General features: G+C 39.6%; 1 protein-coding gene across 1 annotated transcript; it reads left to right on the forward strand.

Annotated features, from left to right (window-relative positions):
* The first annotated feature begins 8897 nt into the window (after positions 1-8897).
* Positions 8898-9958, forward strand: LOC122482606 (putative olfactory receptor 52P1). Its single transcript, XM_043578917.1, has one exon. The coding sequence runs from the start codon at positions 8930-8932 to the stop codon at positions 9956-9958; it is 1029 nt and encodes a 342-aa protein (XP_043434852.1). The 5' UTR covers positions 8898-8929.
* Positions 9959-26609: the final 16651 nt, after the last annotated feature.

Raw genomic sequence — 26609 nt, forward strand, 5'->3', positions numbered from 1 at the left:
AAGTCTACTTAAAAAAAAATTTGTTCCTACAATTTTAGAGACTGTGAAGTCCCACAATCTTCTGTCTGTAAAGTGGAGACCTGGGAAAGCCAGTGGTGTAATTCAGCCTGAGAATGAAGGCTTGAAAACCAAGGAGCCAATGGTGTGAGGCTCAGTATGAGATCTGAGAGCCGAGAACTAGGGATGTTGGTGTTCAAGGGAAGAAAACCGATGTCCCAACTCAAGCAAAGAGAGCAAATTCACCTTTTCTCTGACTTCTTGTTCTGTTCAGTCCCTCAATGGATTGGATGTTGCCCACCCACATTGGTGACTATTATCCTTACTTAGTCCACTGGTTCAAATGATAATCTCACCCCCACCTCTGAAACACTCTCGCAGACGTCCCACAGATAATGTTTTACTAGCTATTGAGGCATCCCTTACCCCAGTCAAGTTGACATATAAAATTAACCATCACAAATTCTTATTGGGTTTGTAAATTATGCTTGTGCTACATTATTTTTTAAAAGAATCAAGGGTATTAACTCCTTACTGGGTATATCATTTGCAAATATCTTCGCCTATTCAGCAGGTTGCCTTTTTGTTTTGTTGATGGTTTCCTTTGCTGTGCAGAAGATTTTGGATTGATGTCGTCTGTTGCCATGCACTCAAGAAAAAGTTCTCAGACACCAGACTAAGCGGACACACAGGGCTGCCTCTGCAAGAGAGAAGCAGCAACGGGGGTCTGCCCAGTCTTTATTTTATGTTTTGTAAGATATAGATATCAAAGAATGTCAAAGCATGGAAAGAAAACACAAAGAGCCTCCAGATATCAACCAGACACACATCCGGTGTTTACGTGAAAGTGTGCAGGGAAGATGTGCAGTTTCAAAGACTACCAGGCAGGTCTGTTTCTTAACTGGCTCCTGGGGGATCATGGAGCTCTGTTCTCATAATGCTATCACATTCGACAGCCTTGAGACCAGAACATCGCTGATGTTTCAGCAATTACCCCATTCTCCTTCCCAGGGCTTACAATACACTCTCTAGAAATAACTCCACAGAAGTCCCACTTTTTTTTTTTTTTTTTGCATTTCCTTCCCTTGACTGAGGAAACCTATCTAGAAAAATGTTTCTACTCTCTATGTCAGAGAAATTACTGATGTGATGGGGGACCATAAGGCAAGCTGAGGGCAAAATACAACCTAGCATACCCCCCATCCCAGGTGGGATATGTGTGACATTCCTCAGGCACTCCTGGCTGCCCAAGGACAAAGGAAAGGACAGAAAATAAATGGTTAAACTGATAGAGTCTCCATCAGTTTACAAATATCTTAGTAAATTACAAGAAAAAGAAAATCTTATCAATAGTCTAATCTCCAAAAACCTATAGACTCTATTTCCTGGAGCCCCACATCACCTCTCCATAGTGATATGGGGAACAAAGGCAAGAAGGAAATGGCAGGTAAAATTAAATTTCCTTATAACCTGTAGCCCATTGACAAATACTTGAGGCAAATACAGTTTAACATTTCTCCAGGAACTCCCCACTGTCTTAATGTTAATGCTTTGCTAGAGGGAAAAACAAACTTAGCTTGCTAATAGTCAGGCCTTCAGTAATCTGTGAGTCTTTAGCATATAAAAGCCTCTTTGGAAACTTCTCTCCAAGTCCAGAGTATATAACCAGTCATTCTGCACAACCCCAGTGCAGCTCTTCCTGCCCATAGGTCCTGTCCCTGTGTTTTAATAAAATCACCTTTTTGCACCAAAGATGTCTTCAAGAATTCTTTTTTGGCCATCAGTTCCAAAACCCATGAACCTCACCATCACCCCAAAACCTCATCATATGTGATCTTCTAGGAGTTTTATGGTTTCAAGTCTCGTATTTAGGTCTTTAAACCATCTTGAGTTTAGTTTGTATATGGTGTAAGAGGATGGTCTTAGTTTCATTCTTTTGCATGTAGCTATCCAGTTTTCCCAGCAACATTTGTTGAAGATACCATCTTTACCCATTGTATATTCTTGCTTCCATTGTTGTAGATTGGCCATATTGTAGAAGGATTCTCGCACAGAGGGACAGGACATTGAGGCCTTTCTTCCCAGGAAGCAGCTTTATTCACGCTAACAGGGATTCAGTGGGCTAAAACTCAAAAGGCTGAGCGCTGAGCAGAGCAGGGTATAGGCTTTTATGCAATTTCTACTTCTTTGTCTCCCATATATGGTGACACATATAGTCTGATTGGATACAGTCCAAGTTACAGAATTGTGTTAGAGTTATGCATATGTGTATAGGAGTTGATTGGGCCACTTTGCCTTTCTTTGTTCTGAGAAGGCCTCCATCACATTCCTTAGGAAGGGGCTCTACCTCTATCACAATATAATCATGGGTTTATTTCTGGACTCTCTCTTATGTTCTATTGATCTATGTGTCTGTTTTTGTGCCAGTACCATACTGTTTTGATTACTACAGATTTGTAATCTATCTTGAAATCGGATTGTGATACTTCCAGCTTTTGTTCTTTTTAAAGATTGCTTTAGTGATTTAGGGTTTTTTGTAGTTGCATGCAAGTTTTAGGATTACTTATTCTAGTTCTGTGAAAAAAATGTTGGTGTTTGGATATGGATTGCATTAAATTGTAGAATGCTTGGGGTCTTATGGACAGTTTAACAATATTAATTCTTCTAACCCATGAGTATGGAATATTTTTCCATTTGTTTGTGTTATCAATTCCTTTCATCAATTTTTTATAGTTTTCAGAGGAAAGGTCTTTCACTTCCTTGATTATGTAAAGAACTTACAGAGTTGTAAAAAGTAAGTGAGATGATTCTCAGAAATACCAAATAAAAGCTGTGCTATCTAGTTAACAATAGGTTTACAAACTATTGGAAATATGTATGAACCCCTCCTCTTCCCACAATGGAGTCCCAAACCTTTAGACACTTCACTTCCTGATTCTTCTTCCCCTCTCCTTTTTGTGGGCTTTGCAATGAGCATGCACCAAAGAACTGAAGTCTCTGTGTCACCTCAAGGAATGTATATTTGTTCCAATCAGACTACTTTTTGGCCATACATGGGCATAGGTGACTTCTGAGTAACACTGTAACCTCTGTAGTACTCGGCCAAAGAGGAATCAGGGGAGGGACTTCATGCTAGAAGATTAATTGCCTGCTGTAACCTTCCTGAGTGTGCTTTTCCATCAGACACCCACTCTTGCAAGAATGTTAATTAGAGCCTCGCTTCACTGTGCTCGGAGTTTCTTCATCCCTTCTTTCATTGGGCCAGTAGAATTATTTCTCACAACATCTCAATACCAAAAAAGCAAATAATTCAATTAAAATAAGCAGAGGACCTGAATAGGCCTTTTGTCAAAGACGTCCACATAGCAAACAGATACATGAAAAGATGTTCAACATCACTCATCATCAGGGAAATGCAAATCAAAGCTACAATGAGATATTGGCTCACAACTGTCAGAATGGCTAAAATAAAAAAAAAAAAGAAGAAATATCAAGTTTTGGCCAGGATGTGGACAAAAAAGAACCCTCTTGCTCTATTGGTGAGAATGCAAATTGGTGTAGCACAGTGGAATACAGTATAGACATTCCTCAAAAATTAAAAATAGAAGTACTATACAATTCAATAATTCTACTATTGGATACTTACCCCCTAAAAAGCAGACACAGTAATTTGAAAATGTTTATTGCAACATTATTTACTTTAGCCAAGATATGGGAGCAACCCAAATATCCACCCATAGATGAATGGATAAAGAAGATGTGTGTGTGTGTATATATAGATAGACAGATAGATAGATAGATATAGATATATATAGATATGTATATAATGAAATATTACTCAGTCATAAAAAAGAATGAAATCTTGCCATTTGCAACAACATGGATGGACCTAGAGGGTATTATGTTAAATGAAATAAGTCAATCAGAGAAAGACAAACACCACATTGTTTTACTCATATGTGGAATTTAAGAAACAAAAATAAATGAATAAGGTGACATAAAAAAAAACATGCTCTTCAATACAGAGAACAACCTGCTGGTTTCTAGAGGGGAGGTGGTGGGGGAAGGGTGAAGCAGCTAAAGAGGATTAAGAGTACACTTATCTTGAGGAGCACTGAGAAATATATAGAATTGTTGAATCATTATATTGTACACCTGAAAGGAATATATATAACATTGTATGTTAGTTATACTTTTAAAAAAATATAATTTATTGTCAAGTTGGCTAGCATACAGTGTATACAGGGTGCTCTTGGTTTGGGATTACTGTGATTCATCGCTTGCATATAATACCCATTGCTAATCCCAACAAGTGACCTCCTCAAAGCCCATCACCCATTTTCCCTTCTCCCTCCTGGCCCCCCCATCAACCCTCAGTTTTTTATGTGAATTATACTTTAATAAACCAAAGAATCAGGGAGATGGTTTGAATCAAGATTGGGAATATCATAATCTCTGTGTATATATATATATATATATATAAAAATATTCATAACTATATATCCAATTCACCTTAGAAAAAAAATTTTAATTTAATGATGTCCATGGCATATGATAAAAACATAATTACACCAATGTATCCCATTCTGCATGCTCTTCTTATGAAATGATATTGACACTCCAATGAAAGATACAAGCTATGTTCCCTTCACATAAAGCTGGCTTTAGTGACTCACTTCCAGTAACAAGAATATGTTGGAAGTGATAGAATATGACTTACTTCTGAAGCCAGGTTGTGGAAAGAAATACAGACTTGTCTCTCTCCTTTCCACTGCCCTTTCACCTTTGCCCTCCTTCTCCCCTCCTTCTGGTTATTTCTTTTCTTTCATTCATATGTAAGTATTCCAATTTTCTTGAAATTGCCATGATATCATCTAGAGATGAAGAGAGATTAATGAGGATTCCTGGCTGTTCCAGCCTTTAGCTATTAAATTCTCCTGGCCCAGCCCCACACCCTGGAGTAAACCAGTACCAGATGATTCCAGCCCCTTCTCTGATGTTAAGTAGAGCCAGTAGTCAAGATGTCCTCACCAGCTCCTAGAAGAAGAGAAACAAGCTGTCTTTACTGAGCACTGACTAAAATTCCACATTTGTGAGCAAAATAATGTTGGTTTAAGCTACTAAGTCTGGAGTGATTTGCTATACAACAGCCTAATCAAGCTGGAACAATGTCTAACTTAAACAATTTTCTATATGATTAGTAACAATCTAATAAAACTCAGAAAATCCATCTCTACACAATGCTTAGAATTACCTTCTGTTGGTCAAACTGTAAGGTCTGAGAGAAAAGTCCCCAGGAGACCACCCTTACTTCAGATGCTTCCAATGAACTCATGGGTCCCAGGACCTCCACCATTTTATAGCTGGCTATAAACTGGGAGGGGGGGGGTCATCACAATCACCATTGTGTTCAATGATGTATTAGACAAATTTACAAAATTCAGAAAAGCACTATACTCAGAATTAAAGTTTTATTATAACAAAAAGATACAGATTAAAATAGCAGAAGTAGGAGATGCATTGAGCAGAGTACAGTAAGGGTTCAAAGTGTGAAGTTTCTGGTTGTCCTTTCCCTGTGGAGTCATGGATGGGTGTTAGCTCCTCTTGGTCACCATATGTGACTACACAGTGTTACTGCCAACCAGGGATGCTCATTTGAGTATTTGGTGTCCAGAATTGTTGTTGGGGCTTGATTACATATTGCTCATGTGGTGGCTTTTATTCTCCTGTCCCTCCAGGAAGTCAAGCTATACCTCTAGTCTTCAGCTATTGTTGAGGTCAGAACTGATATGATGTGACCCAAAACCCTCATCGTAAATCACACTGATAGACTGTCCAGTGGCCAAAGCCACCAGGCAAATTGGAGACCCTTTTGTAAGATAGGACATTCCAGAGGTCTAGAGATCACCATCCAGGAACTGAAGACTTCTGGTTATGTATTATGCATCCTGAGTGATGTGAGATATACAGATTTATTTATTTTTGTATAATTATATTATTTAATATTTATCTTTTCTCCACTGTTTTAAGTTATTGTCTTTATTGTATAATATATGGCATATATACTTGGGCATTTGTAATGATGCTATTCTGCTCAAATAAGCTGTCTTTTCCTGAAATTAGCTTCATTTTTTGCAACATTTTATAATACATTTTAAATTCTAGTAGGGCAGGGGTCCCTGGTTATATCATTTTCAGTGATTTGTTCTTCCACTTAAATTTAAGAATTATTTTGTCAAGATTCTAATAATGAATCATTGAAGTTTGTTTGGATTGTCTTTGATTTTATGAATTCATTGATGGAAAAAGCATGGCCTTCAAATATTGTTGGTTATTGGTTTTTATTAATGCAAGAAAACAAAACCATGTAAGATCTCATAAGCTAGGATACATAATTAGTTCTTATTTAAAAGAACTTAAAATTTTTTTATTGTTTATTCCTTTTTTGAGAGAGAGAGAGAGAGAGAGAGAGAGAGCATGAGCAGGGGAGGGGCAGAGAGAGAGAGAGAGGGAGACACAGAATCTGAAGCAGGCTCTAGACTCTGGACTCTCAGCACAGGGCCCAACACAGGGGCTTGAACTCATGAACCGTGAGATCATGACCTGAACTGAAGTTGGACGCTGAAATGACAAAGCACCCAGGAATCCCAAGAAAGAACTTATTTGGTTCATTTATCATTAATTTATTCATTTATTTGACTCTTCTAATCCAACCACTAATGCCAAACATGGTGCTAGTGATCGGGATACAGTATTTGTGGAGAATTCCAACCAGCACCATTCTCCATGAGTAGTGTGATTATCCAAAGAACAAGCTTAAAAGTTGTGACAGGTCGAGGATTCTGTGCAGTACTATGGCAGCACTTGATAGGACTTTGGGGACACTCTACAAGAAGAGATTCTTTAGAAGTTCTATGCAGAAGGGTGCCTGGGTGGCTCAGTCAGTTGAGCGTCCCACTTCGGCTCAGGTCATGATCTCATGGTCTGTGAGTCTGAGTCCCGTTTCAGGCTCTGTGCTGACAGCTCACAGCCTGGAGCCTGTTCAGATCTGTGTCTCCCTCTCTCTGCTCCTGCCCCTATCATGCTCTCTCTCTCTCTCTGTCAAAAATAAATAAATATTTAAAAAAATTAAAAATAATAATAATTAAAAAAAAAGAAGTTCTATGCAGGGAATTCACTGGACCATAGATGTAAAAGTGAGAAAGCAAGGCTAGGAAGAAAGGATTCTTTCTGGTTGCTACCTGTCATTGTCATCCATCAGGATCTCGCAGGGACAGAAAAAAAAGAATGACTGATGCAGGATTCTGATGTGGTACCAGAGCACAGCTTTCTGCAGGGAAGGCTGTGTGGATATGACTATGAGCAGGTACCCCCATGCTTGTCTACATTTGTTGATGATTCTTTCTGTTGATGTATTGATTGTGCCAGGCCCTTCATTCTGCCACTCCTTCCCTCAGCCCCTGCTTTCCTTCTGCTGACACCTGACTTTGAACAAGTCTCCCTACAGGACCTGTCCTGTAGGCACAACTTGCAGTACCATTTGGACATCACAATTTAGAATCCAGCCATCTGAGTCGACTTATGAATGGTCTTTCATGACTTTGAGAGTGGTTAGTACTGTCTTGTGCATTCTGCAATGGATGTGGAAGATTGTTTTGGACAAACTTTCTTCTTTTGACTTAATGAGAAAGACATATGCTATATCTGGACCCAGAAGTTGAGAGAATACTATAACACATGAGAGGGTATTTCACAAAATACCCTGGGGAGAACATCTAGGGTAAAGCCATTGGCCTAGGAAACACGTTAGAGTAAAAAACCTGGAAGACAATAAGGAGAGATGGAGCTAGAGCTGCTAACATTTTACCAGGGTATCCAACAACAGGGGTTGTACCTCTGACGCCTTCAGGAGCATGACTACCCCAGTCATGGAGTAAGGTCCTACCGGCTTCCCACACTTATACATATCTGGGAAAGAGAGCCTTTGGAATACAAGTGGCCAGGACTTCCTCTACTTCCAGATTTAGCTTTAATTTCACTGTCTCCTCTCAGGCTCCTCCAGGACTGCCAAAGACTGGAACATGCCCAGAACTGCTAGGGTCAACCAGCCTCATCCCCTGGGAGCTTAGGGAAACCTCCAGAGTCAAGTTTATCCAAAATAGCAGTGGTGCCTTGAGAGTATGCTTTTGGGAAGGAGGGAGTAGCAAAGAGCTAATTCTGGGCACCTAGGGGGACTTTCCTTAGGTTACTTAAAGGGCCATACCATGGATTGTGGGTGCCGAGAGTGACAAGTGGAGACATGCCGGGCACAGAGTGTGTTCCCCACGAGCCACACGGATGTATGTGTAGATATAGCAACATACAGCCACACACACTCACACACACACATTTGAAGAAGGTGTCCAGGACCAGCTTGCCACACTCTGCCTGCCTCCTATTCCGGTAAGTGGTTCAGATGAGGTGGCTTCGCACTTCCATCCTGGTATCCTGGTCTCAGGTTCCCAGAGCCCTGTCACTTGCTTCATTCTTGGTCCTCACTGAACAGCTCTTTTGTGGACTTATTTCATCTTAAGTGGACTGAGAGTGGTTTTGAATACTCTGTCACAGTGGTTGGTATTTCTATCCACGTTTGCCGCACAGGCTTCAAGTGACATTCTCTAAATGGATACACATTCAAAATTACACATAATAATTTTTGTGAAAATGATGTCTTGTGTGAATAATGATTCAGTTCATCATGAATAACACATTCAAAATGAAATATGTATTTGTCAGATGTTACACCACATTATTATAACTCTAACACGACAGCATTCTACTATACGACATGACATATGTTAGCTTGATTCCAGAATCATTTTTGAGTGTCTACACATTCCACCTTTTGAGTTTTCCATTTTGAAAACATTGATTCTTTTGGAATTTGAGGCTCATGAAGTTTTTTATTTATTGTTCTTCTCAGGTATTTCCCCAAAGAATCACCATGACTGTTTGCAATGCGTCCCTGGGTCACCCACCTTTCTTCATTCTCCAAGGCATTCCTGGGATGGAGGACAAGCACAGATGGATCTCTGTCCCCTTCTCTTCCATGTACTTCATCACCATCCTTGGGAACTGCACCATCATCTTCACCATCTGCACCGAGCGCTCCCTGCACAAGCCCATGTTCCTTCTCCTCTGCATGTTGGCCCTCACAGACCTGGGCATGTCCACTACTACCATTCCTAAGGTGCTGTGCATCTTCTGGTTTGGCCAGAGTGAGATCAGCTATGTGGGCTGCCTGGTCCAAATGTTCTTCATCCACTCCATATCAGCGTTGCAGTCAGCCATCCTGATGACCATGGCCTTTGACCGCTATGTAGCCATCTGTGAACCTCTGCGTTATGCCACCATCCTTTCCAATAGTCGCATTGGGCTCATTGGCCTGGTGAGTTTAGTGAGAGCCATCCTTTTCATTCTGCCCATGCCTGTCCTCCTCCAGAAGATGCCCTTTCGTGTAAATCACGTCATCCCCACCACCTACTGTGAGCACATGGCTGTGGTGAAGATGGTGTGTGTGGACACCACAGTCAACAGGATATATGGTCTGGTGGTGGCCTTGTTGGTTGCTGGGCTGGACATCTCAGCTATTGCTTCATCGTATGTGCTTATCATCCGGGCTGTACTGCGACTGTCTTCTAAGGAAGCCCACCACAAAGCAGTCAACACCTGCACCACACACATTTGTGTCATGCTTATCTCATACACTCCCTCACTGTTCTCTTTTCTCACTCACCGCTTTGGTAGGGGAATTGCACCCCATGTGCACACCATTCTTGGGAACCTCTACTTCCTTGTTCCTCCAATGCTCAATCCTATTATTTATGCAGTGAAAACCAAAGAGTTTCGGGACAAATTGACCAAATACGGGTGCTGGAAGAAGGACCCTGTAACCATAACCCATGGTCAGAAGACTGTCTGATCATCCAGCAGTAGTGGGTATGAGGAAAAAATGTTTAGTGGAGGCAGTTCCTGGGAGTATTGACTAGTGATGAGATATGTCGTATTGGGCAGATTGACTGCCCCACTCTTGGACAGAGAGGCTATGTCACAGGAGACCTCCTTGCTCTCAGTAACTCTAAAGGTCTAAAGGAAGAATCGTTGCCTATGAAGTTAGGATAATGACATATTCTCTCCTTTCCTGACATGCCAATTGGGAAAGTTATATTGATCATGTTTTTAAAAGCACTTTCAAAAAGCACACAAAGAGTGCACAGAAAATAAGTTAGGATGTTTCCATATGGAGACAACATTGAGCAAAAATAACTGGCCCACCACTTTACCATGTAAGAGCAAGAATTATGTGGGTGTGAGCATGCATTTGTATTTGTTTGCTTCAGGGGAAACGGGGGATGGAGATTGGGGGCAATGAGAAAGGACAAGGAAGAGTAAATTAACATTTACAGTCACTGTTTTATTTTCTCTGCTAGTTCACCTTACGTTTGGGTAAGAGACTGGTTATTTCCATGAAGAACAAAGGAATATGCACAGGAGACCTGAGCTGCCAGTCTCAGACAGCTCTCAGAGGAAAAGGAAAAAGGAGAAGCTCCTGACCGTAAAGGTTTACAAGCATTGGACCTAATTTCCTACTTGTAGAAACTCCCAAAGTCAACTGTTCTGCTCCTCTGAATGAATTCACTGTTTGACAAGATTCTCTCACAAAGAAAATGTCTGAGAATGCCCTGCTAATAGTTATAGCTACAAAAATCGATTTTATACTGGAAACCTTTGAATGCAGACCTCTGTAGGGCAATTTCTATGGGTGCCCAGGATGACGTCCTGAACAGGTATTCATGGCAGCTGTGGAGTTCAGGTCTTGTGCCCACGTGTGGGAATTCATTGATTCAGAGGATATCGTTTCTCATTCTAGAAGGTTATTGTAGATATAATGGTGAATATTGTAAATTTCATGCGGCTGAAACCAGAAAGATTCTAGTGTTGTTCATCATATTGTATAACTAATATATGAGTCAGAATTCAGTAAAAATGATGCCTATGGTTATAGCCACATGACCACTATTTAAGTGAGTCTCTTACAATAGTTTACCAGGAGGGAAAGAAATGAACCTTCTCCAGAGTGTTGTGCCTGCAGTAAGAAATAATAACAAATGTTTCCAGTATGCTGAACCGTTGAATACCAAGGGCTAGGACATTTCAGAACTTGAAATAAAGGGCACAGGCTTGAGGCGGAAAAAAAATGAGGATTGAACGGGAAGTGCCTTTTCTATGAATGGAAGAAATAGGAGCAGTAGGTTTGAGGAAGAGTCCTGCCTGTCTGGTTAGAGGACCAAGGTCAGATAGTTAATCCTCCACAAAACATAAACAAAATTCAAACGAAAACTAAATGACTCAGCACAATGTCTTATGATTAGTATTCTAACTGACAAATAAGTAGCAGAGAGTGAACAGGTCTGATGGGCCCATTAGCCTGAGGAGCTGTGGTCGTAGGAGGCTTCGTTTTTGCTGGGTTCTGAGATTGATTTTCTTCAATCTGATTTGAGTGGATGTGAGGTATAGAAAGGTGTCTACATGATGTAATATTTTTCCTTTTGTGTTTTGGTGAAATGTTCTGTAAACACGAAAAGACTTTTTTTAGTTTATTTATTTATTGAGAGAGAGAGAGAGAGAGAGAGAGAGAGAGAGAGAATCCCAAGCAGGGTCCACATTCTCAGAACAGAGCTTGATGTGGAACTCAGTCTCATGAACTGTGAGATCATGACGTGAGGCAAAATTAAGATTTGGCTGCTTAACCAACTTAGCCACTCAGGTTCCCTGAGTGGTCTCTTTAATGAAATAATAGGCTAAAAATTTACTAACACCTTAACACAAGACATCTTGGGAGAATGTGCAGGGGACACTGGCAGCAGCAGCTGAAAATAGGAAAACTTGGGGAACTGGAAGTCAGAGAAGCCACCAGAAGGATGCCTGAATGTGTCTGCCTTTCTCATTGGGCTTTTTTCCTTTTTCACAAATGTATTAATTTATGGTTGATTGTTTTTACTGAAGGATGACCTTGATTTGTCTCTTGTGGACATGCTGTAAATGGGACAGAGACACACATGTTAATTGCCTAGTTTTCTTTTCACATCTATAGAATGATACCTAGTCATGAAAAACTAGAAAAATGTTTATATGTTTGATATGTTAGTTAAGTATAAAGCATTTTCTTCTTTCTATCAGGCATTTGGAATTTGAATATAGGCCACTTCACTTAACTATCCTTATCTCAAGTTTTAGAGAACATGAGGTTTGAGATGTCCTGTCAAATAAATAAATTATAAATATTTGTATGGATGATTATATAATGGTTTTATAAATAAAATGTATCTCCGAAACTATGAGGGAGGCAATATCTCTGAGTGGAGTCTCAGATATTGGGGCAGAAGAATTTTCAGCATTGGGGAAGGTAACCCTGGTGTCCCCAGAAAGCAGGACCTATGATAAAAGCTTGCATATTGGAGTTTATTTAGAAAAGTGATCACAGGGACTGGGTTCACAAAACAGGTGGAGTAAAATGAAGAAAGAAGAAAAGACAGTACAGGGATTTTCTATCCAGTTGTACAGGGCTAGCACAGACTGGTTTCCACCCTGTGTGGACCAGTTGAAGAGCCTTAGAAAATGCATTTCAGAACTGTCCTCCCTGAGAGAGAAGATTCTGCCTAGTGGCTCCTGTGGGGTGCCTGTCCTCAACCCATTTACTTCTGGGTTGTGTACCCATGACAGCATAGCTGGTGCCTGGGTGTTCCATGCCATGAAGTTGGGGAAGCCCATGGCAAGGAGCTCCAGGTATTGAGTATGACCTGATGTCCACTATCTGATTACACCTGCCTGGAACTGGTCACAGCACCAGTGCCTGAATTGAAAGTGTGACCCAGGGCATTAGGAAGTGGCATGGGATTACCTACTGAAACAGTCCACATGACAGAGGCCTCACAGTAGGCTGTGGGCTTGTTTTGAGATTAACAGGGAGCTCATACCTTGAGCCCATCCAACAGAATTATTATTTTAATTTTCCAACTTTTCATAACAAAATTTTCTATCTTTATTATGAGAATTCAATGTCCACAATTATAGCTAACTCAGGTAACCTTGGCAGATATTGTCTAAAAATATTCTCAGGGTGCCTGGGTAGCTCAGTCAGTTAAGCATCTGACTTCAGCTCAGGTCATGATCTTGTGGTCATGAGTTCGATCCCCATGTAGGGCTCTGCACTGACAGCTCAGAGCCTGGAGCCTGCTTCAGATTCTGTGTTTCCCTCTCTCTCTCTCTGCCCTTCCCCCACACATGCTCACTCGTGCGTGCTCTCTCTCTCTTTCAAAGATAAATAAGCATTAAAAAAAATAAAAAATAAAGATATTCTCAAATGTATGTTAACTAAATGGAATTAAAATAAAAACTTAAAAATGAATAAAATAAAAAATAAAAATATTTAAAATATTTAAAAGAGCTCCTAGAAAGAGCTCCTATAGATGTGCATGGTTCTTCTTAATCCTTATTTTTCTCTCAGTTTTCTTTTTCACAGAGAAGTGAATGAGAATATTATTTATGTTTGGTATTGTATTTTCTGTTGTTGCTGCTAAAATAATACATGCACTTGGAAAGTAATCAAATGTGGCAGGATATACAAAAATCGTTTTTCTACTTCTAAGTGATCCCAGTCCATGAAGTCAACCCCTTAAACATGTATTAGGTGTACTCATAATTGTCTTATATATTTAAAATATTAGTGCATATAAACAAACATGTGGGTATAAGTCCCTCTCTCACAATTTGTACTCTCCTATCCATATTCCTAGACATTTATTTAGCTTTGATCTTTTATTTGCAACAATTTTTTTTCTTAATTTCTCCCTGTTGCCAGTTATGAATTCTCTTTCCTGTTCCTTGACATGGTCCAAGGGACATTTTCTGTCTTTTCTTTTGTTTTTATTACTATTTTTAAAGTTTATTTATTTATTTTGAGAGATAGACAGGGAGAAAGAGACAGAGAGAGAGGGAGGGAGAGAGAGAATGAGTAGGGGAGGGGCAGAGAGAGAGAGGGAGACAGAATCCCAAGCAGGCTGCATGCTCTCAGCACAGAGCCTGTCGTGAGGCTCGAACCCACCAACTTAAACTCATGACCTGAGCCTAGACCAAGAGTCAGAAGCTCAACCAACCAAGCCACCCAGGCTTCCCGTATTTTCTTTTTTGACTCATTCAGTCCTGGATGTTTCTCCTTTATTTCTTTGGTAAATCACACTTTCTTCCCCATGGGCAGTCTTCTCCAATGCAAATGTAACAAAACAGACCTAGGAGAAGTGAAAAATAGAGACAAATGAAGCTGGTGGTGTCCCTCCCTTTGCTCACTATGTCCCCAAGTCACTGTCTTGTAGTTCTGGGAAAGACCATGTTTCTTCTCTCACTGCAGACTCCTTTTCCTAAAGTGCTTTTTACATTTTCCTTTGGTTGTGAACACTTCCCATGTTGAGCTCATGCTCCATTTTGATAGAAGTGAAAGCACCACTACAAACCTCTCCCGAGTGTCTTGCATGTGTGCACAAGAGTGGACACTGGGGGGAACTTGGTGGTATTCTTTTCTTCTTATCTGTAGTGTCAAATGTGGCTTTGTGAGCTTATTTAGTTTGTATTTTTAAATAGTTTCTTTCTGCTTGTGTGATACAAAATTCGGTACTCTGAGGCTGAAAATGCTTTTTCCAAACATACCTACTATCAGTGTTTAAAATGGGTTTTCAGGAGTGTTTTTTCTTCCTCTACTTAAAATACCACTGCTTTGAGGTTCTGTTCTTAAAACTTCAGTCATGTGGGTGTTTTAATAGACCAATACACCTGAGAATAACCTAGCATCTTTACAACTTCTTAGCTTTATTGAATTCACATCGGCAAACCAAAGATACTTATTCACTAATTATCCTTTGTTGCATTTTGCCTTAGTGTTTTTAAAATATCACGTTCTTGGGTCTTGGAGTCTTACATGCCAGTAACTGTATCAAACATGTCAATACTCGATTCTGTGGCAATGATGTCTGTATATATATATATATATATAGAGAGAGAGAGAGAGAGAGAAAGAGGTTTAGACATTTATATATATGTGCACACAGACACACACACACACACACACACACACGTGTGTGTGTGTGTTTAAATTTGAGACATTAATAGCTTGAATATGTGCCACCAACTGAGGGTCTTGTGTTCCTGTTGTCAGTTCTTCAGCTTTTGACAGATACTGCTTGCATGTTTATTTAAACTAAGAAAGCTCAATGCCAAAAAAAAAGTGCTTTTACTGTTTTAGGGATTATTAGGAAGTTCTTAGCGCTTATATGTTATCGTTCTATGGAAGAAGCTACGGATTTGATACTTTGTCAAATGTGTACAGGACAAAGGACAGACATTGAGTATTTAAATATTTATTCAAATAGTTAATATAAGAATGGAAATGCAGTCAAGCAGGTCATGCAAAACCATGCTGACTGCAATGGAAGGAAACTGCATCCGACCTCAGTAGATTTCGATGGGAACTGTGGGCTGTTGGTACCCATTATGTGTAGCAGAGCTGTCTCAGAAGTGGTCTGATTCCAGGGAAGTTCCACTTTGGATTACAGAGCTACCTGCCTAGAATTTGGTGAGAGAAAGTTTAAGCAATGTTTTTCATGTGACAAGTAAATGATTTCAATTTGTATCAAGTCTTCCTTTCATCCCATTTTATTGAATGGTCTGCCAAAAGGTCTGCCAATTTCTTAAATCCAATATTTAGGGCAAAATCAATAAATTGTGGATTTAGATATTCTAAAAGGTTATTTTAAAATTATTTTAATAGCACAAACATTATGAACTCAATAACTCAATTATTCTTCCAATTCATGCACATGGAATGTCTTTCCATTTTTTGTGTCATCCTCAATTTCTTTCACCAATGTTTTATAACTTTTGGAGTACAGGTCTTTAATCTCCTTGGTCAGGTTTATTCCAAGGTATTTTATTATTTTTGGTGCAACTGTAAATGGGTTTGTTTTCTTAAATTCTTTTTCTGCTGCTTCATTATTTGTGTATAGAAATGCAACAGATTTCTATAACGTTAATTGTGTAGCCTATGACCTTACTGAATTCATTTGTCAGACTATTTTATTTTTTCTTTTCTTTTTTTTCTTTTTATATATTTTTAAATTTTACAGTACAATATTGGTTTTAGGAGTAGAATTCAGTGGCCATCACTTACATACAAAACACAGTGCTCATCGCAAGTGCTTCCTTAATACTCATCACCCATGTAGCCCATCTCCCACCTACCTCCTTTCATCAACCCATAGTTTTTTCTCCATCATTAAGAGTCTCTTGTGGTTTGTTTCTCTCTCTTGTCTTTTCCCCCTTTTCTATGTGTTCATCTATTTTGTTTCTTACATTTTACATATGAGTGAAATTATATGGAATTTGTCTTTCTCTGATTGACTTATTTCACTTAGCATAATTCATTCTAACTCCATCCATGTCATTGTGAATGGCAAGATTTCATTCTTTTGATGGCTGAGTAATATTCTATTATATATAATGGAATATTATATATATGCATATATATGTGTGCATATGTATATATATACATATATATATCCATAGAGAGAGATTGGCTATTGTTGATAATGCTACTATAAACACTGGGGTGCGTGTACCCCTTTCAATCTGTAATGTTGTATCCTTTGGGTAAATACTTAGTAGTGCAATTCCTGGATGATAGGGTAGTTCTAGTTTTAGTTTCTTGCAGAACCTCTATACTGTTCTCCAGAGTGGCTGCACCAGTTTGCATTCCCACCAGCAGTGCAAGAGGGTTCCCCTTTCTCTGCATTCTCACCAATACCTGTTGTTTCTTGTGTTGTTAATTTTAGCCATTCTGACTGGTGTAAAGTGGTATCTCATTGTGGTTTCGGTTTGTTTTTCCCCGATGATGAGTGATGTTGAACATTTTTCATGTGTCTGTTGGCCATCTGGATGTCTTCTTTGGAAAAGTGTCTATTCATATCTTCTGCCCATTTATTTTTTTTTAATATATGAAATTTATTGACATATTGGTTTCCACACAACACCCAGGGCTCATCCCAAAAGGTGCCCTCCTCAATACCCATCACCCACCCTCTCCTCCCTCCCACCCCCCATCAACCCTCAGTTTGTTCTCAGTTTTTAACAGTCTCTTATGCTTTGGCTCTCTCCCACTCTAACCTCTTTTTTTTTCTTCCCCTCCCCCATGGGTTCCTGTTAAGTTTCTCAGGATCCACATAAGAGTGAAAACATATGGTATCTGTCTTTCTCTGTATGGCTTATTTCACTTAGCATCACACTCTCCAGTTCCATCCACGTTGCTACAAAAGGCCATATTTCATTTTTTCTCATTGCCACGTAATATTCCATTGTGTATATAAACCACAATTTCTTTATCCATTCATCAGTTGATGGACATTTAGGCTCTTTCCATAATTTGGCTATTGTTGAGAGTGCTGCTATGAACATTGGGGTACAAGTGCCCCTATGCATCAGTACTCCTGTATCCCTTGGATAAATTCCAAGCAGTGCTATTCCTGGGTCATAGGGTAGGTCTATTTTTAATTTTCTGAGGAACCTCCACACTGCTTTCCAGAGCGGCTGCACCAATTTGCATTCCCACCAACAGTGCAAGAGGGTTCCCGTTTCTCCACATCCTCTCCAGCATCTATAGTCTCCTGATTTGTTCATTTTGCCCACTCTGACTGGCGTGAGGTGATACCTGAGTGTGGTTTTGATTTGTATTTCCCTGATAAGGAGCGACGCTGAACATCATTTCATGTGCCTGTTGGCCATCTGGATGTCTTCTTTAGAGAAGTGTCTATTCATGTTTTCTGCCCATTTCTTCACTGGGTTATTTGTTTTCGGGTGTGGAGTTTGGTGAGCTCTTTATAGATTTTAGATACTAGCCCTTTGTCCGATATGTCATTTGCAAATATCTTTTCCCATTCTGTTGGTTGCCTTTTAGTTTTGTTGGTTGTTTCCTTTGCTGTGCAGAAGCTTTTTATCTTCATAAGGTCCCAGTAATTCACTTTTGCTTTTAATTCCCTTGCCTTTGGGGATGTGTCGAGTAAGAGATTGCTACGGCTGAGGTCAGAGAGGTCTTTTCCTGCTTTCTCCTCTAAGGTTTTGATGGTTTCCTGTCTCACATTTAGGTCCTTTATCCATTTTGAGTTTATTTTTGTGAATGGTGTGAGAAAGTGGTCTAGTTTCAACCTTCTGCATGTTGCTGTCCAGTTCTCCCAGCACCATTTGTTAAAGAGGCTGTCTTTTTTCCATTGGATGTTCTTTCCTGCTTTGTCAAAGATGAGTTGGCCATACGTTTGTGGGTCTAGTTCTGGGGTTTCTATTCTATTCCATTGGTCTGTGTGTCTGTTTTTGTGCCAATACCATGCTGTCTTGATGATGACAGCTTTGTAGTAGAGGGTAAAGTCTGGGATTGTGATGCCTCCTGCTTTGGTCTTCTTCAAAATTCCTTTGGCTATTTGGGGCCTTTTGTGGTTCCATATGAATTTTAGGATTGCTTGTTCTAGTTTCGAGAAGAATGCTGGTGCCATTTTGATTGGGATTGCATTGAATGTGTAGATAGCTTTGGGTAGTATTGACATTTTGACAATATTTATTTTTCCAATCCATGAGCAGGGAATGTCTTTCCATTTCTTTAAATCTTCTTCAATTACCATCATAAGCTTTCTATAGTTTTCAGCATACAGATCCTTTACATCTTTGGTTAGATTTATTCCTAGGTATTTTATGCTTCTTGGTGCAATTGTGAATGGGATCAGTTTCTTTATGTCTTTCTGTTGCTTCATTGTTAGTGTATAAGAATGCAACTGATTTCTGTACATTGATTTTGTATCCTGCAACTTTGCTGAATTCCTGTATCAGTTCTAGCAGACTTTTGGTGGAGTCTATCGGATTTTCCATGTATAATATCATGTCATCTGCAAAAAGCGAAAGCTTGACTTCATCTTTGCTAATTTTGATGCCTTTGATTTCCTTTTGTTGTCTGATTGCTGATGCTAGAACTTCCAGCACTATGTTAAACAGCAGCGGTGAGAGTGGGCATCCCTGTTGTGTTCCTGATCTCAGGGAAAAAGCTCTCAGTTTTTCCCCGTTGAGGATGATGTTAGCTGTGGGCCTTTCATAAATGGCTTTTATGATCTTTAAGTATGTTCCTTCTATCCCGACTTTCTCAAGGGTTTTTATTAAGAAAGGGTGCTGGATTTTGTCGAAGGCCTTTTCTGCATCGATTGACAGGATCATATGGTTCTTCTCTTTTTTGTTGTTAATGTGATGTATCACGTTGATTGATTTGCGAATGTTGAACCAGCCCTGCATCCCAGGAATGAATCCCACTTGATCATGGTGAATAATTCTTTTTATATGCCGTTGAATTCGATTTGCTAGTATCTTATTGAGAATTTTTGCATCCGTATTCATCAGGGATATTGGCCTGTAGTTCTCTTTGTTTACTGGGTCTCTGTCTGGCTTAGGAATCAAAGTAATACTGGCTTCATAGAATGAGTCTGGAAGTTTTCCTTCCCTTTCTATTTCTTGGAATAGCTTGAGAAGGATAGGTATTATCTCTGCTTGAAACGTCTGGTAGAACTCCCCTGGGAAGCCATCTGGTCCTGGACTCTTATTTGTTGGGAGATTTTTGATAACCGATTCAATTTCTTCGCTGGTTATGGGTCTGTTCAAGCTTTCTATTTCCTCCTGATTGAGTTTTGGAAGAGTGTGGGTGTTCAGGAATTTGTCCATTTCTTCCAGGTTGTCCAATTTGTTGGCATATAATTTTTCATAGTATTCCCTGATAATTGTTTGTATCTCTGAGGGATTGGTTGTAATCATTCCATTTTCATTCATGATTTTATCTATTTGGGTCATCTCCCTTTTCTTTTTGAGAAGCCTGGCTAGAGGTTTGTCAATTTTGTTTATTTTTTCAAAAAACCAACTCTTGGTTTCGTTGATCTGCTCTACAGTTTTTTTAGATTCTATATTGTTTATTTCTGCTCTGATCTTTATTATTTCTCTTCTTCTGCTGGGTTTAGGCTGCCTTTGCTGTTCTGCTTCTAGTTCCTTTAGGTGTGCTGTTATATTTTGTATCTGGGATTTTTCTTGTTTCTTGAGATAGGCCTGGATTGCAATGTATTTTCCTCTCAGGACTGCCTTCGCTGTGTCCCAAAGCATTTGGATTGTTGTATTTTCATTTTCGTTTGTTTCCATATATTTTTTAATTTCTTCTCTAATTGCCTGGTTGACCCACTCATTTGTTAGTAGAGTGTTCTTTAACTTCCATGCTTTTGGAGGTTTTCCAGACTTTTTCCTGTGGTTGATTTCAAGCTTCATAGCATTGTGGTCTGAAAGTATGCATGGTATAATTTCAATTCTTGTAAACTTATGAAGGGCTGTTTTGTGACCCAGTATATGATCTATCTTGGAGAATGTTCCATGTGCACTCGAGAAGAAAGTATATTCTGTTGCTTTGGGATGCAGAGTTCTAAATATATCTGTCAAGTCCATCTGATCCAATGTCTCATTCAGGGCCCTTGTTTCTTTATTGACCGTGTGTCTAGATGATCTATCCATTTCTGTAAGTGGGGTGTTAAAGTCCCCTGCAATTACCACATTCTTATCGATAAGGTTGCTTATGTTTATGAGTAATTGTTTTATATATTTGGGGGCTCCGGTATTCGGCACATAGACATTTATAATTGTTAGCTCTTCCTGATGGATAGACCCTGTAACTATTATATAATGTCCTTCTTCATCTCTTGTTACAGCCTTTAATTTAAAGTCTAGTTTGTCTGATATAAATATGGCTACTCCAGCTTTCTTTTGGCTTCCAGTCACATGATAAATAGTTCTCCATCCCCTCACTCTCAATCTAAAGGTGTCCTCAGCTCTAAAATGAGTCTCTTGTAGACAGCAAATAGATGGGTCTTGTTTTTTTATCCATTCTGATACCCTATGTCTTTTGGTTGGCGCATTTAATCCATTTACATTCAGTGTTATTATAGAAAGATACGGGTTTAGAGTCATTGTGTGTCTGTATGTTTTATGCTTGTAGTGATGTCTCTGGGACTTTGTCTCACAGGGTCCCCCTTAGGATCTCTTGTAGGGCTGGTTTAGTGGTGACAAATTCCTTCAGTTTTTGTTTGTTTGGGAAGACCTTTATCTCTCCTTCTATTCTAAATGACAGACTTGCTGGATAAAGGATTCTTGGCTGCATATTTTTTCTGTCTAGCACCCTGAAAATCTCGTGCCAATTCTTTCTGGCCTGCCAAGTTTCAAAAGAGAGATCAGTCACGAGTCTTATAGGTCTCCCTTTATATGTGAGGGCACGTTTACCGCTTGCTGCTTTCAGAATTTTCTCTTTATCCTTGTATTTTGCCAGTTTCACTATGATATGTCGTGCAGAAGATCGATTCAAGTTACGTCTGAAGGGAGTTCTCTGTGCCTCTCGGATTTCAATGCCTTTTTCCTTCCCCAGTTCAGGGAAGTTCTCAGCTATGATTTCTTCAAGTACCCCTTCGGCACCTTTCCCTCTCTCTTCCTCCTCTGGGATACCAATTATGCGTATATTATTTCTTTTCAGTGTATCACTTAGTTCTCTAATTTTCCCCTCATACTCCTGGATTTTTTTATCTCTCTTTTTCTCAGCTTCCTCTTTTTCCATAACTTTATCTTCTAGTTCACCTATTCTCTCCTCTGCCTCTTCTATCCGAGCCGTGGTGGTTTCCATTTTGTTTTGCATTTCATTTAAAGCGTTTTTCAGCTCCTCGTGACTGTTCCTTAGTCCCTTGATCTCTGTAGCAAGAGATTCTCTGCTGTCCTGTATACTGTTTTCAAGCCCAGCAATTAATTTTATGACTATTATTCTGAATTCACTTTCTGTTATATTATTTAAATCCTTTTTCATCAGCTCATTAGCTGTTGTTATTTCCTGGAGATTCTTCTGAGGGGAATTCTTCCATTTGGTCATTTTGGATAGTCCCTGGTGTGGTGAGGACCTGCAGGGCACTTCCCCTGTGCTGTGGTGTATAACTGGAGTTGGTGGGCGGGGCCGCAGTCCGACCTGATGTCTGCCCCCAGCTCACTGCTGGGGCCACAGTCAGACTGGTGTGTGCCTTCTCTTCCCCTCTCCTAGGGGTGGGATTCACTGTGGGGTGGCGGCCCATCTGAGCTACTTGCACACTGCCAGGCTTGTGGTGCTGGGGATCTGGCGTATTAGCTGGGGTGGGTAGGCAGGGTGTACGGGGGTAGGAGGGGCAGGCTTAGCTCGCTTCTCCTTAGGTGATCCACTTCAGGAGGGGCCCTGTGGCAGCGGGAGGGAGTCAGATCCGCTGCCAGAGGTTTGGCCCCTCAGAAGCACAGAGTTGGGTGTTTGCGCGGAGCGAGCAAGTTCCCTGGCAGGAACCGGTTCCCTTTGGGATTTTGGCTGGGGGATGGGCGGGGGAGATGGCGATGGCGAGCGCCTTTGTTCCCCACCAAACTGAGCTCTGTTGTCAGGGGGCTCAGCAGCTCTCCCTCCCTTTGTCCTCCAGCCTTCCCACTTTCTGAGCAGAGCTGTTAACTTATGACCTCCCAGACGCTAAGTTGCGCTTGCTGTCGGAACACAGTCCCACAGTCCGTCAGGCCCCTCAGCTTTTGCAAGCCAGACTCAGGGACTTTGCTTGGCTGGGAAGCCACCCCTCTGCCCCGGCTCCCTCCCGCCAGTCCGTGGAGCGCGCACTGCCTCGCTGCCCTTCCTACCCTCTTCCGTGTACTCTCGTCTGCGCTTGGGTCTGGCGACTCTGTTCTGCTAATCCTCTGGCGGTTTTCTGGGTTATTTAGGCAGGTGTAGGTGGAATCTAAGTGATCAGCAGGACGCGCGGTGAGTCCAGCGTCCTCCTACGCCGCCATCTTCCTCATCTCTTCTGCCCATTTCTTAACTGGGTTATTTTTTGGGTATTGAGTTTGATAAGTTCTTTATAGATTTTTGATAGTAACCCTTTATCTGATATGTCATTTGAAAATATCTTCTCCCATTCTGTAGACTGTCTTTTAGTTTTGTCAATTGTTTCCCTCCCTGTGCAGAAGTTTTTTATCTTGATGAGGTCTTTATAGTTGATGTTTGCTTTTGTTTCTTTTGCTCTCCTTGATGTGTCTAACAGGAAGTTGCTACCACCAAGGTCAAAGAGATGGCTCCTTTTGTTCTGTAGGATTTTGATCATTTTCTGTCTTAAATTTAGGTCTTTCATCCATTTTGAATTTTTCTGTACACTGTAAGAAAGTGGTGCAGTTTCATTCTTCTCCATGTCACCATCCAGTTTTCCCAATACCATTTGTTGAAGAAACAGTTTTTTCTCTATTGGATATTTTTTCCTGCTTTGTTGAAGATGCGTTGACCATTTCTGGGTTTTCTATTCTGTTCCATTGATCTATGTGCCTGTTTTTATGCCAGTACTATACTGTCTTGGTGATTACATCTTTGTAATATAGCTTAAAATTCGAAATCTTGATGCTTCCAGTTTTCTTTTTTTTTTCAGGATTGCTTTGGGCGTTCAGGATCTTTTGTGGTTCCATACAAATTTTAGGATTATTTGTTCTAGCTCTGTGAAAGATCTTGGTGGTATTTTGATAGGGATTGCATTAAATGTATAGATTGTTTTGGGAAGTATAGACATTAAGCAATGTTTGTTCTTCTAATCCATGAGCATGAAATGTTTTTCCTTTTTTTTGTGACCTCTTTAATTTCTTTCATAAGTGTTCTATAGTTTTCAGAGTAAACCTCTTTAGTTAGGTTGATTCTTAGGTATCTTTACAGAATTTTTACAGAACTTTTGGATCTTATGTCAGGTAAGAATTCTAAAATTCTTTTGAAGTGAGAACAATTTGGTGAACTTCACGTCCCCTCTAAAAAGGAGGGTCTGTGGGGCACCTGTGTGGCTCAGTCAGTAAAGCATCAGATTTTGGCTAAGTTCATGGTCTCATTGTTCATGAGTTCGAGCCCTGCATTGGGCTTTGTGCTGACAGCTCAGAGGCTGGAGCCTGCTTCGGATTCTGTGTCTCCCTCTCTCTCTTCTCCTTCCCTGCTCATGTTGTCTCTCTCTCTAAAAAATAAATAAACATTAAAAAATAAATAAACATTAAAAAAATAAATAAATAAATAAAAAGGAGGGTCTGTGAGTCCTCAAGACTGGACTTCAGTAAGTTAGGAATGATGAATCTGACCTCACTCATAAGGATCTCTCAAGGTGAGATGGCTCCAGGAAGAGATGCCTCTTTTACTCTTTTCTCTTTTGCTATTGGCATAATCTCAATCTATGGCCCAGTCACTCCCAGAAATCTCCCCTGGTTTACTCACTTGTAAACCCCTGATCTATGGCTTTCTTCTATTCCCATGGTACGCTTCACTTAGAGACTTCATACTCTTGGCCTGACTGGTCATAATTTAAAGCAGACAAAATAGACTGAGATGGCTAAGTTTTATAATTCAACTAAAGGATGTGGCCAATCAATAAAGCAGGAAGACAGCTTTATATGAGAATATTAATAACAACATTATAATTATAAATAATTGTAAACCATAATTATAAATAATTGTAAACCAACTAAATATTCAGCAAAGAAGAATCAATGAATAAAGTATAATATCTGAATTCAAATAATTTAATTAATTGTGGTATCTTCACTCATTAAAATGTATATGTCTCATAGTACCTCTATTGAGTAATAATAAATATACAATTTTAGAAGTAATAAGTACTTCACCAGACCTACATGCAAAACATGAGTGTATCTCATAAATATAACGTTGAGAAAAATAAAGATTTGTAAACTGGCATGGCATAACACCATTTACAAAGAGCTTAAAAATGTATGTTCCAAAAATATATGTTACAATGTTATTCATTAAATTAGGATTCACATTTATGTGGTAAAAATATTTTTAAGAAGTATAAAATGTTGAAGGAGTTATAATGATACAATTCATCTTCCAAAGATAAAAAAAACTCCACAAGTAAACTACTTGCCCCACAAGTAAAGAGCCCCGAGGCTCTTACTCTTTTTGTAACATTTCTTATTTTTTAAATTATTTAATTAATTAATTAAATGTTTAATTTACATCCAAGTTAGTTAGCATATAGTGCAACAATGATTTCGGGAGTAGATTCTTTAATGCCCATCCCCCCTTCTACAACCCCTCCAGTAACCCTCTGTTTGTTCTCTATATTTGAGAGACTCATGTGTTGTCCCCCTCCCTGTTTTTATATTATTTTTGCTTCCTTTCTTTTATGTTCATCTGTTTTGTATCTTAAATTCCTCATATAAGTAAAGTAATATGGTATTTGTCTTTCTCTGACTAATTTTGCTTAGCATAATTCACTCTAGTTCCATCCACATAGTTGCAAATGGCAAGATTTCATTCTTTTTGATTGCCAAGTAATACTCCATTATATATATAGATATATATATCACATCTTTATCCATTCTTCCATCGATGGACAGTTGGACTTTTCCCATACTTTGGCTCTTGTTGATAGTGCTGCTATAAACATTGGAAGGCATGTGCCCCTTCAAAACAGCATACCTGTATCGTATCCCTTAGATAAATACCTAGTACTGCAATTGCTGGGTTGTAGGGTAGTTCTATTTTTAATTTTTTGAGGAAACTCCATCCTGTTTTCCAGAGTGGCTGCATCAGTTTGCATTCCCACCAGCAGTGCAAAAGAGATCCTCTGTCTCCACATCCTTGCCAACATCTGTTGTTGCCTGAGTTGTTAATGTTAGCTATTCTGACAGGTGTGAGGTGGTATCTCATTGTGGTTTTGATTTGTATTTCCCTGATGATGAGTGATGTGGAGAATTTTTTCATGTGTCTGTTGCCCATCTGGATGTCTTCTTTGGAAAACTGTCTATTCATTTCTTTTGCCCATTTCTTCACTGGATTATTTGTTTTTTGGTTGTTGAGTTTGATAAGTTTGATAAGTTCTTTATAGATTTTGGATACTAACCCTTTATCTGATATGTCATTTGCAATATCTTCTCCCATGCTGTCAGTTGCCTTTTAGTTTTGTTGATTGTTTCTTTTGCTGTGCAGAAGCTCTTTATTTTGATGAGGTCCTCAAAGTTCCTTTTTGCCTTTGTTTCCCTTGCTTCCAGAAACATGTTGAGTAAGAAGTTGCTGTGGTCAAAGTCAAAGAGGTTTTTACCTGCTTTATCCTCTAGGATTTTGATGGATTCCTGTCTTGCATTTAGGTCTTTTATCCATTTTGAGTTTATTTTTGTGTATGGTGTGAGAAAGTGGTCTAGGTTCATTCTTCTGCATGTTGCTGTCCAGTTTTCCCAGCACCACTTGCTGAAGAGACTGCCTTTTCCACTGGATATTCTTTCATGCTTTGTCGAAGATTAGTTGGCCATACATTTGTGGGTCCATTTCTGGGTTCTCTATTCTGTTCCATTGATCTGAGTGTCTGTTTGTGTTGCCATGTAACATTTCTTAATCTATATTGTGAATATATGGATACATCCTATATTATTCTGTATAACCTTTC

The sequence above is a fragment of the Prionailurus bengalensis genome, chromosome D1 (genome assembly GCF_016509475.1).
Source record: "Prionailurus bengalensis isolate Pbe53 chromosome D1, Fcat_Pben_1.1_paternal_pri, whole genome shotgun sequence".
Lineage (NCBI taxonomy): Eukaryota > Metazoa > Chordata > Mammalia > Carnivora > Felidae > Prionailurus > Prionailurus bengalensis.

Coding starts and splice junctions, on each gene's coding strand:
- LOC122482606 (XM_043578917.1), top strand. CDS start 8,930: ATGAAGTTTTTTATTTATTGTTCTTCTCAGGTATTTCCCCAAAGAATC.